Source organism: Globicephala melas, chromosome 12 (assembly GCF_963455315.2).
Source record: "Globicephala melas chromosome 12, mGloMel1.2, whole genome shotgun sequence".
NCBI lineage: Eukaryota > Metazoa > Chordata > Mammalia > Artiodactyla > Delphinidae > Globicephala > Globicephala melas.
In genome coordinates, this window is record NC_083325.1 from 56,221,331 (window position 1) to 56,233,696 (window position 12,366).

A 12,366-nucleotide genomic window follows, 5' to 3' on the forward strand; every position below is an offset into this window, starting at 1 on the left:
CTTCATTTAGAATTTCTACGTAAAAACAAATGATCCAAAGAAGATTGCAAATACTCTTCTTATCAGAATCAAAAGTGAAAATCTACAGAAATCAAGTTAAATCTCTAACAAAAATTTTAACCACATTGTATATGGTTAATATAATAAATAACCCAGAAAATAAAGATAACTATGACACATAGAAATGAGCTGTAAAAAGCATGCACGGGAAGGACATGCTTTTATTTAGAACAGCATGCTTCAATTAAATTTGCAGGCAATTGAAGGAGAATGTAAAACTGATGTATAAATCTTACCTACTTTGCAATTAAATTAAGTACACATTTACAGAAAGTCTTCTTTCCTTTTTTGGGTCAGAACAAGCCAACAACAGCAAGTAGCCAGAAATTACAATTAATATAAAAGAAAAATTTAAGAGGAAATGGATTTGCTAGACTTATTATATTTTAAGTCTTAGCTTCAAGAAATGAGTGATTATTTGCAATGAAGTTGGCAAGACAGGAAATCGAGTTAAAATTTATCAATCTTTTAAATGGCTTTTCTAAGTACAACTTTTATTTTTTTTAAAAAGGGGGAAATTCCCCTTGGTATTATACCTCTTTGTAATGATATCTTTATTCCTACTGTTGACCTTAAAACTTCAGAGCTCAGAGAAATAGAAAAGTGGTTGGATTCACTAGTTCAAATTACTATATTTCCTTTATTAAGAGGAAAGTCAGGTAGTGTAAAAAATGAAAAGCCAAATAAGAGATCCAGGAAGAAATTAACTAAGAAGGCGACCAACTGTGTAGCTTATTCTTACCTTGGCTGTTTTTTTCACGGGTTGACATTTTTGCTGGTTGAGACAAAAATGACATATCTTACAATAAAAATTAGATAGTTTCTTAAATGACTATAACAACACACTTCTTTTTTATCACTGTGAGCTAATAAATAAAGTACACTGAATGAAAGTAAGTCAATATTCTTATCAAAAGAAAAAATTTAACTGATGTAGAAAAGATAAACATTTTTAAAAAAGGATTTTTAACTTACCTTGGTTGATGATGACATCTTTATGCCTACAAAAGGAATTCAAAGACATTTATTTTATAATTTTATTTGGCTATTATAATCACCTGAAGAAACTGCAAAAGATTCAATGTCTAGGCCACACCCCAGATAAATCTCCAGACATGAAATTCAGGCACCAGTATTTGTTAAAGTTTCTCACTGGTCTAAACTACTAATATACTGTTTCATAAAAGAAGGAATATTCCATTAGGATCACTTAAACAACAAAAGCATAGAAAGAATTTATGAAAAATACTCAAATTTTATGAGATTATTGAAATTTATTATGAGTTCAGAAGTATTAACAGGAAGACAGCCTTTTCTAAAGACACAAAAGGAAAAATGCACTTCAAAGAAAAAAAGATATCAATACAGATTTTTAGAAATGATTTAAACGTGGTATATAATTGTACATGCAAATGTGATAGTCAAAGAATTAATAATTTTCAGATATAACTTAAAGTATAATACTTACTTGTCTGCATTTTTTATAACTTTTGATATTAATTTTGATGTTGAAACTGCCCTCAGCAATTTATTACGGCTATCGTCTGAATTTTCCCATGAATTATGTGACTTTTCAGCTGTTGGTGGTCGTTTTATGCTGGAAGAAACATATTAGTTTCTTAGAAAAAAATTCTAAGAGTAGCAATTGACAGTTTGACTAGAACATAAAAGCAGTAATTAACATTTTCTTAAAGCTAATCCAGAAAAGAGAAGGAAGGATTAGTTGAAAGTTTCTGTGCCTGGATGAGTCAAGGAGTTAAACAAGGCAATTACCAAGTCTGTTTTTTAATTTTCACTATTATTCAGAAGATTCACTAGAACAAATATTACTTGATCTAAAAAAAAAAACCCATTTGCTTAAATATAAATAATTACTATCTCTCAGAATTTATGAAATTGCGTGAATTTGTGAAAAAACCTATTCAAAATCATTACAAGGCTGCTATTTTCATTTTTTATGTCCTCATGGAATTAAATTATACATGGTACAAATGACAATTTCTAAATAATTGTGGGACTAAAAGTAAAACTCTTGTTTATATCTTTTAGAGTCAATTTTATCCATGAAGTAAAAACAATTTAACACAAGAATGTTGTATTATCAAAACTGCTTCCACATATTCATAACTGAAATTTTTTAACTTATAAATGATTTTTTGGCTGCACTGCTAACTGTCCTACAACTCATCCAGCCTTCAATACTTCTTGTAGTAGTATATCCAAAGAGCAATTCAGAATGGCAAGCACATTTCCAAGAGACCTTAAAAAGCTGAAAAAAAGATCTGGGACAAAGAAGATGCCAAGTCAAATCAGAACCTTAAAGAGATTGATTATAAAATCACCACATACAATCCAAAGTTGCAAAACATTAATAAGCTATATCCAAGAAAAACTCCACATCAGACCAGGCAAAAGAATTACAAACCATTTAGATAGCATAAGAATCTGCACGAGACACACAAAGCATTTTTAAAATGTTAAAAACATGCATCAATCAAGTGAAGGGTGTTGTGTTTTCCCAAATTTCCATTAGAGATTTGAGGCAAAATACTAAGCTAATCAAATAAAAATATATTATAAATCTTTTAGGAATGGATGTCATTTATTTTTATTAAAATCCTAGCCAGTTCTGGGAATGGTTTATATTTTCCTAAGATTTCCAAGAGGAAGTATGATGATAAAATACATCTATACCTAATCATAAAGCTTGAATCAACATCCCTAAAGCAGGCAAATTTCATTAAGTTGGTTTAAATATTTGATTACAAGGCAGCTGTAGTGTTGAACTCCCAGCATGCAGGTTTAGATCCCCAATTTAGGCTCACACACATTGTTAGAATGTTTCTCCCTTCTCCCCTTCTCATAACTTTAAAATATTAATTATTATAGACACAGAGAGAAGCCCTCAAGCAAGCCTTTAGCATAGAAAAGATTAGGTGAAATGAATTCAATTCTCTACTCAAGCAAGAACTTATCCTCCCAAAACCCAAAACTGAAACTGAGATGCAGTCACAATGAAGAGCCATTTGTTGAGAAGGGCCCTTGCAAGCTGAAGGTTGTAATGATGCCAAAATATGGTGAGTATAACAACATACGGCAATTTTCTATCCATGGCTATAAATTTATGCACAGTTATATATAAATTTTAAAATATTCTATAATTTTACTATAAAAATGTTGTTTTGGTTTTAGAGTAGGTTACTTTTGCCTTCCTTTCATCAAATTGTTTATAACTTAATTTTTTTCCTCCAGTTTTAACTGATAAATATAACCTCAAATTTTCATTCTCCAATGTGTTAAAATACAGATTATAGCAACAAAGATGTAGGGGAAAAAAAGCCATCAGGCTTTTCTCTTGGAAACCATGGATAGCCGATTTTTTTCTCAAGTCACAGAATTTAGGTATCGTTACAACCATTCCCTAGCTCTGTACTTGGGGTCAGTTAAAACCTTTTGGTGGGAGTAGAATTCTTGCTTTCTTGAGTTTGTCTGTGTATTTGGAGAGGCTGTGAAGAGGGCTGGGGAGAAGGTGATGCTCGAATTTGTGGACTTTGATCATTAGAGTGAGATTCCTCTTTTTTTTCTCTCTGTCCTTGTGGTTTTTCTTTCTTTTTTTCTGTACCACTGTAAAATAAAGTATAACATGGAACAACACATATTTAAACAAATAAAAAAGATATATCAAACGATGGAAAAAGTTACTATTATATAATTCAAAATCCTAAATCATACAGCTAATACAATTTATACTGCTTTCATTCAATAATGAAAATATTTCTTTAAAAAAAATCTTCAGTAAAGATTAAAATCTTCAGCAAAGAATTTATTATAATTCTAAGGCAACATATCCTAGGAAGATTGCCCCTTTGGACCAAATTGGCCTCTAATGCATTTTGCCATCTTGGCAAATCTGGAAGGACAGTAGAAGCTCTCTTAACTGACTTCAATTTACCCAAATCAGAGCATTAGTGACACTTTACCTCTGTAAAGCATACTGATGCCCAAGGAACACTAAATGTTCATGTTTTGTAGGTTATTCTCTAACTCCTGTTTCTTCTGTATACTTCTGCTTCTACCAGTTGAGTTTCACACTTACCAAGAGTCAACTGTGTTTTCTCCCCCGAACCTGTTTATACCAGCTGTACTTGTTATTTTAATGATTAAGTTAATAAAATACAAAGAAAACTGACAAAATGTACATAGGAAAGAGAATGATAATTTCTATGTAAACTAAGCTGAATGCTTTGGAAAGACTCCATAAAAATGAGTTACTAAAAAAACTGCTGTTAAATTGTGTAGGTGACGCAATTATAAAAGATTATGTAAAAAAGTCATAGAAACAGATGGGTTCTAATTCATATTGTTTTGCAAGTTTCAAATTTCTTACTCTGTCTGAAAGGATGAAACTAAAAATTATAGAAAATGATTTATGGGTGTATTTTATGCAAGATAGTCAACAAGCAATCTAATCAGAGATGCATACTTAGAAAGAAGGGGGAGACTCAGCCTTTCATTAAAAAATTGACAAATGAACATATGTGAACATATTTTAGGTTAAAATATTTAAGATATATATGTATAAATTCTTATGATTCCACACTTTGACTCTTGATTAATGAAGCATCTCCTATTCCTGATCACACTGGATAAGAATCCTTATATTGCACAAACACTTATGACAGTATTACAAAGCAGATGGAATCAACGATTCCAAGGTTGAATAGGTATAAAACCATCAACTATCTACATTTCTTCTTTTTTTTTTTTTTTAATTTGGTTGCGCCGGGTCTTAGTTGCGGCTGACAGGCTCCTTAGTTGAGGCTCGCGGGCTCCTTAGTTGTTGCATGCAAACCCTTAGTTGTGGAATGCAAACCCTTAGTTTTGGCATGCGAACCCTTAGTTGCGCCATGCGTGTGGGATCTAGTTCCCTGACCAGGGAACTGAACTGGGAAGGCAGAGTCTTAACCACTGCACCACTAGGGAAGTCCCTACACTTCTTAACCAAAGGACATTTTTAAATTTGACCATAAGGTACATAAGCTACAAAGAAGTTTGTTTAAGAACATTCTAAACAAATATAAGTAGTACATACAATTTAATCACATGATAATAGTGAATAATGTTAAAATATAATTTTGACAGTAACATTTCTTAATCTGATTCATTCTGATAACTTCTGACCTCAGACTGACTTTTGACTGTCTTGCTCATATTCAGTTTTTTAATTATGTGCTGAGAAATACAATTCTACCTCAAAAATATCAGATTAACTTTGCAACTTAAAACTGAGTTAGAAATTACTTCTTTCTTGTTGGTCTTCAAACTATCCTAAATGCATAGTATTAGGCTAGTAGTCTTATGTGGGCCCAGTAGATTTTTCTTCTGGGTTATTTAGAAGAAAAACACAAAGCCCCTGCATCATAAATTAACAGACTTATCTGGTTTTAGATTGTTGAGTCAGTACTGTACATAATACCACTGCACATAACTACAGCTATGTAAGAAAAATGGGCTGAATCCAAACAATTACTGGACACAAGGAAGTTTATTATTAAAAATTGTATTAAAAATTTCCATAATTTGTCCTTTTCTCCTGAAACTGCAGCAAAGGTAATAAATTTTGGCAGGGGATTTTTAAAAGGCCTAAATATCTTGTCATTTCTTCACCACTCCTGTAGTCAAATGTCTGGTTAACATCTGTAAATACACACTGTTAAATAATTCAGTCACTGGCATTAGTTTATTGAGGCAACCATTTTCCATCAGCACATTTTAAATATTATTCTATTACTGAAAGTTTTTCTTCAATCATTCTTTGAAGAAAACAGCTATAAGATTATGTGGCTGATCTCTTATGGTCTCTCCAAACCCTATATGGAATAATTTGCTGGGTATTACACAAAAGCAGAAAAATCCAGTAAGCAATTTTATTGGAATACACTGAATTAATTAATTGATGAAAAGAACATAGAGAACGTAGTCCACTGAAATTTTATATTACAATATTTCCACTGCCCTCCTGCCCACCACCCCTAACATACTCACACGAACACACAACACAGTAATATAACATTTTGAATTAAGCCTCAATTTTATAGTCATGATTAAAAAATAAAAGTTGTAGCATTCAACCTCCCACTAATATACATATATGCTGAAGATTCTACTCCTTTAAAAATGCTATATCAAATGTATCACTTGCCATGGAAAATTCACTTATATAATTACATTAAATATAGTGATGTTTATCGCATCAACAAACGCCTATTAAAAAGAAACAAAAAGAAACAAAACCAAACCAGGAAATGAAACTGCTTGCTGTCTTTAGTAAGAACCAAAAGCGTCCTCACACTACTCCATAGGTGTGATGAATGTAAACTCAGCAAGTACAGGCTGGATATCTCTGCATTCAGAGACAAAGAATTTAAAGGACATGCTCACCTGAATTCCATACAGCTCTATTTCACATTCTTTTCAAAAGCAGACTGAGTTATCACATTCAATTTTGCAATGTTAGCTTTTTTTTACAAATGCATACCTTTTAGCAGCAGATGAAAGAGTTTCTTTTCTTGCAATTGAAACAGAGCTGGTGTGACTTGGTTTTCTGTTTGCACCACTCCCATTGGTTATACAGGACATGGAAATAGCTTCTCGGATGCCTGGCTGGCCTAGATATGGTTAAGAGAAAACTTTAAAAATCAAACTTCAAAATATTCCTCAAAGATAGGAGCTTAAAAAATTAAGTCCAATAGTGTTTAAGTCCATTAGTGTTTAAGTCTATTAAGTCTGCTAGTAAGCAGACTGTCCCCCCATATGCAGCATACAATATTATTATTTTTCAATAAGTGTTTATTGAGTATATAGATAAGAAAGGAATGAGCGCATAAAGATAAACATTTGTAAACTGAGACAATTCTATGTGGTATATATAAAGTTATAACGTATTTGGAAAAAGTAAATAAAAAGACAATGAAATACTTATTTCCTCTATAGAACAATGAACTTTGTTGACTTGTACACCCAACTTTAATTAGCTACATCTCCAGTGTGGTCTACAGTTCAAAAGGAAATGAATAAGATCTGGAGGTCTCAGAGGAATCCATCATGCAGCATACAATATTACTGTCTGAAGATTTAATCTCATCAAAATAGATCTATAGAAAAGCCATGCTAAATTAAATTGCTAAATTGCAACTAGGGTCATTCTCTAGCTAAACGGTTTGCTGTTCACACATAGCAGCTTTAAACTGCATGATTCAAAGTTATGCCTCAAGTAAACCACAACTCCCCACATATCAACAATTTTCAGAAATAGCTCAGGTTCTGTTGAAATTTAATTAGAAATCCTAGAAATCCTAAATGTTGAATCTTAGAATATTGTTCCATATAAATAAAGCATAATTATGTAAAATAACCTGTTATCTTAATTTATACAGTAGAAGGTTTGGAACATTTATTCCAGTATTCCAATAACCCATGTGATGGATATGCTGCTATGGTCAGGAAGACTCACAGTCACAAGATAAAACAGCCACATCTACTAAGGCGCAAGTTTATCTAAAAATTTGGGAATAAAGAATAATTTTGAATTTTTAGACTCAGTTTTCTCACATGCACACAAGAAAACCTAACTTTTATATCTGGCTTTCATGTTTCTTTGTTTGCTTCACTTCATAAAAGCACAGAAAGCAAAAACATTTATGTATAGAGCCTAAAATATTTCGTACCCTAGAATGTTACATGTATGATAGTATAGCACTGCATTTCTGACAATAATATGCTGTTGGGAGCCACTTATATCATAATCATCTAAAGTGCTTCCTTAATATTGAGATTCCTAGACCCTTCCTCAGACAGAATGAATCAGAAGAGAGGAAGAAAGAGACCTACTGTATTTATTTTTCAAACTTCCTAGGAAATTTTTCACATATAATAAGGTACAATAACCCCTAAATTAGGCTAATATCACTGGTCATTAGATCTAGTGCTAGTCTGCCAAATAGGTGACTTCTTGTTATATTGACTCTTTCTTTTTACTCTGGTAAAGTACTCATAAAATTTACCATTTTAACCATTTAAAACTGTGCAACTCTGTGGCATTTAGTATATTCACAACATTAGGCAACCACCACCACCACCCAGGTCTTTATTGCTAGCTTTGGCTTTCTTTTTTCCTATTTCCTTAAGATTAAAGTTAGGTTATTGATTTGAGATCTTTCTTCTTTTTTAATGCAGGCATTTACAGTTATATATTTTCCTCTGAGCACTGCTTTTGCTATATCAACAGCTGATTTTTCAAATACAATTTTTAAAACTTTTTGTTACACAAAAAACCCATCAGCCACTATATTAAAAACATATATAATCTAAAATCCACTTCCCATGCTCTCTTCCAATGTTCCAAACTTCATCTCAAAAAAAGAGACCAATTATACCCATTAGGATGGCTATTATAAAAACAAACATATAGCACAGGGAGCTCAGCTCGGTACTCTGTGAGGACCTACATGGGTGGGATGGGTGGAGGGGGTGGGAGGGAGGTCCAACAGAGAGGCGATATATGTATATATATATAGCTGATTCACTTCGTTGTACAGCAGAAACTAACACAACATTGTAAAGCAACTATACTCCAATAAAAAAACAAACAAGTGTTAGCAAGGATGTGAAGAAATTGGAATCCTTGTGTATTCCTGGTAGGAATATAAAATGGTACACGTGGTGTAGAAAACAGTATTCGCTGTTTCTCAAAAAATTAAACATGGAAGTACCATTTGATCTGGCAATTCCAATTCTAGGTATATACAACCCAAAAAATTGAAAGCAGGGAGTCAAGCAGATATCTGTATACCCATATTCATAGCAGCATTATTCACGATAGCCAAAAGGTGAAAACCACCCAAATGTCCATTGACAAACGAATGGTACATATATACAATGGAATATTGTTCAGCTTAAAAAAGGAATGAAATTGTGAAACATGCTACAACACGGATGAACCTTGAAGACATTATTCTAAGTGAAATAAGCCAGATGAGAAGAAAAGGGCAAATATTGTATGATTTCAATTATATAAGGTACCTGGAGTAGCCAAATTCATACAAACACAAAACAGAATGGCAGTTGCTAGGGGCAGGGGTCAGGGGGGTGGGGCAAGGGAGAGGAGTGGATGGATACACACTTTCAGTTTGGAAACATGAAAGGGTTCTAGAGATGGATGGTGGCAATGGTTGCACAACAATGAGAATGTGTTTAATGCCATTGAACTGTACACCTAAAAATGGTTAAAGGGGTAAATTTTATGTTCTGTATATTTTACCACAATAAAAAATGTTAAAAAAAATCAACATATCACCACTGTTTCTAAGTCCTACAGTTTACTGTTGAAGTCTTCAAATGCTTTCAAGGTATCCTGTGAAACTACCATTCATCTTCACAGGATCAGATGGCAGTGCTATGCCTCACAGTTTTGATCAGTCTCAGGAGGCTCTCTATTCTCTATTCTAGGCTCATCCTAAATACTTACTCAAAAAAGACGAGGTATCTTTTGATGTCTTGGCCGTTTCAGGCCTATATATAATGGCTTCCTTTTTATTATTCAATATAAAGGTTTCCAACTACTGAGCCAGTTACAAAGTTTACTCTGTAGAGTAGTAACAATTGAAATGTTTGTGCAATTATTTAGTCATTTTATTATCTTTATTATGTAAAACAAATGGAAAAATAGAAAAATGAAGATGCTGATGTGAATAAAAAGGTAGGTCTCAAAACATAATATATGATTGAAAATTATCAAGTACTATATGTTGAAAACGACAAACCTTTAGCCTAAACTGAATTCTCATTGAATTTGGTTGACTGTATAGGCACTTGTGAAAGAAAACAAAATTAAAAACAACACTGCAGAAATTTTGGAGCTACACCACAGACAGAAGTACAAATAATTTTATTATATTTTATTTTCTTTATCAGACCCCCCCGAACATACGCACATGATGTAAGCCTTTCAGGAATTAATTATGCTTTAATGTTCTCTTTCTGAAGAACTGGAGTGTAGCAGTGAGATAGGCTGTGGATCAACAGTTACTTCTGAATTTTCTGTTTTAAATTATTTTAGATCCTCTCTTATAAACAAATATGTAAACAGAGAAAAGTTATTTCATGTTCTTTTACTTCAAGGAGAAAGAAGAGCTTGTATTTCATGCACACCAAGCTAGCAATTGTCTCCAACAGAAAAACAAACACATTCTCCCAGTTAGTATAAATGGGATACTCTCTTCAGTTTCTAAATATTCTGTTTATGGTCACAATTTGCATGAGGAGTAATAAGTCCTCTGTAACTCATTTAGAATTTAATAACCTGTAGGTATTCTATTTGCTAAACACCAGCAAGTTACTGGCATTGTTCAACATATATATACATAATTCTGTATATATGTATAATTTATAAATACATAGTTGTCCCTCGGCATCCATGGGGGATTGGTTCCAGGACACCCCCCTCCCACATGGATACCAAAATCCACAGATGCTCAAGTCGTGGGCCAACTATACTATGCCATTTTAATATCAGGGACTTGAGCATCCTAGGATTTTGAGCATCCGCCCTCAGGGGTCCTGGAACCAATCCCCTGTGGATACTAATAGTGACTGTACACTCAAAATAACTCCTCGATTCTGTATTCCCCCTAATCACCCCACCCCTGACATATGCACCCACCCACCCCCATTCCAAGTCTAATAAAGTATTTGGAAAAGAGTCAGTGGTCTACACTTTCCTATCTGTACCTCAACCTTCTGCAATCTGGTTATCGTCTAACCACTTCACAGAAAGTTTTCTTCCCAAGATCACCAATGACTTTTTTTCCACTAAATTCAATGGGTATTTTTCAGTCCTTATCTTGTTCAGCTTTTCTTCAGCATCTAATATTGCTGACTATTCAGGCAAGGACAGTGTTTAGGTAAGGACAATGTCCTTAGTTTCTAGGACATTGCCCTTGCCTGAATTTCTTCTTAGCTCTGACCATTTCTTCTCTCATTTGCTGGATACTCTTTTCTTGCTCAGATTTTGTATCTTGACTCTTCAGTTATCTTGTTACCATCATACCCTTCTCATTATTTTTTATATCTAACTGCTATTGAACATCTCCCCATGAATGTCTGTGTCCTTCCTCCCACCAAACAAAACAAAAACTGGTACTCTGTGATATACTTTATTCTTGGTGAAAGACATTACCACCCATTCACTGTACGAACCAGAAAACAAGAAATCAGGTTTGATTCCTCCATTTCCTTACTGCCAACATTCAGTGGGTGACTAAGTCCTCTGTTGCATCTGTAACTCTTTAAAAAAATATTCCCCCCAGTTCTGTTGAGATAAAACCGACATACAATAAGTTGCACATATATAAAGTGTATGGTTTTGACATACATATATGTAGGTTTTGACATACATACATACATATATGCCTGTGAAACAATCACCACAATCAGGATAGTGAACATGGCCATAAGTCTCGAAAGTTTCCTTGAGCCCCTCTGTAATCCACCTCTCCCTCCCTCACTCTTGTCCCCAGGCAACCACTGATCTACTTCCTATCACTATAGTTTGCATTTTCTAAAATTTTATATAAATGGAATAATACAGTATATATATAGATAGATAGATTTGCCTTTATTTATTTATGGCTGTGTTGGGTCTTGGTGGCTGCGTGCAGGCTTTCTCTAGTCGCAGCAAGAGGGGGCTACACTTTACTGCAGCACACAGGCTTCTCATTGCGGTGGCTTCAGTAGTTGTGGCGCATGGGCTTAGCTGCTCCACGTCATGTGGGATCCTCCCAGACCAGGGATCAAACCCATGTCCCCTGCATTGGCAGATGGATTCTTAACCACTGCACCACCAGGGAAGTGCAATTTTTAATGGTTTTAGTCCTCACACTGAGGTCTACAATCCATTTTGACTTAACCATTTATAATTATCTGTAATCTATCTGGAAACCTTACCTGTTTTGTGATCCTTGCATATATCCCCATGCTTAGCACTGTGCTTGAATCCTAGAAAGCACTTAATCAATATCTAAATGACTAAATGAATGCATCTTCACCACTACTGCCTCAAATTTCTCTTCCGGGTTATGTTCAGTTTCTCTATTCTCCCTTCTAGCAGTACTATTACCTTGCTCTTAATGCATTCTGTACACCATGCCAGAATATCTATCTAAAACAAGCTGTATATCTTTGAAATAATATGACATCAATTGTTATATGTACCATTATCACAAACAGCATTAGAAAGAAGTGTCACTT

The 12,366-nt window shown here is 33.7% G+C and overlaps 1 protein-coding gene across 5 annotated transcripts in view; it reads right to left on the reverse strand.

Annotated features, from left to right (window-relative positions):
• EML4 (EMAP like 4) overlaps positions 1-12,366 on the reverse strand; it is a 152,746-nt gene that overhangs the window by 63,739 nt on the left and 76,641 nt on the right. For 2 of the 5 annotated variants that reach the window (XM_060309764.1, XM_060309768.2), the window contains exons 3-7: positions 6,599-6,728; positions 3,511-3,684; positions 1,529-1,657; positions 1,036-1,061; positions 803-835 (exon numbers count right to left, since the gene is read on the reverse strand). In XM_060309764.1, the coding sequence (XP_060165747.1) occupies positions 803-835; positions 1,036-1,061; positions 1,529-1,657; positions 3,511-3,684; positions 6,599-6,728 (492 nt within the window). The remainder of the gene's footprint in view (positions 1-802; positions 836-1,035; positions 1,062-1,528; positions 1,658-3,510; positions 3,685-6,598; positions 6,729-12,366) is intronic. The other 3 variants (XM_060309766.1, XM_030857837.2, XM_060309767.1) reach the window with 3 other exon arrangements.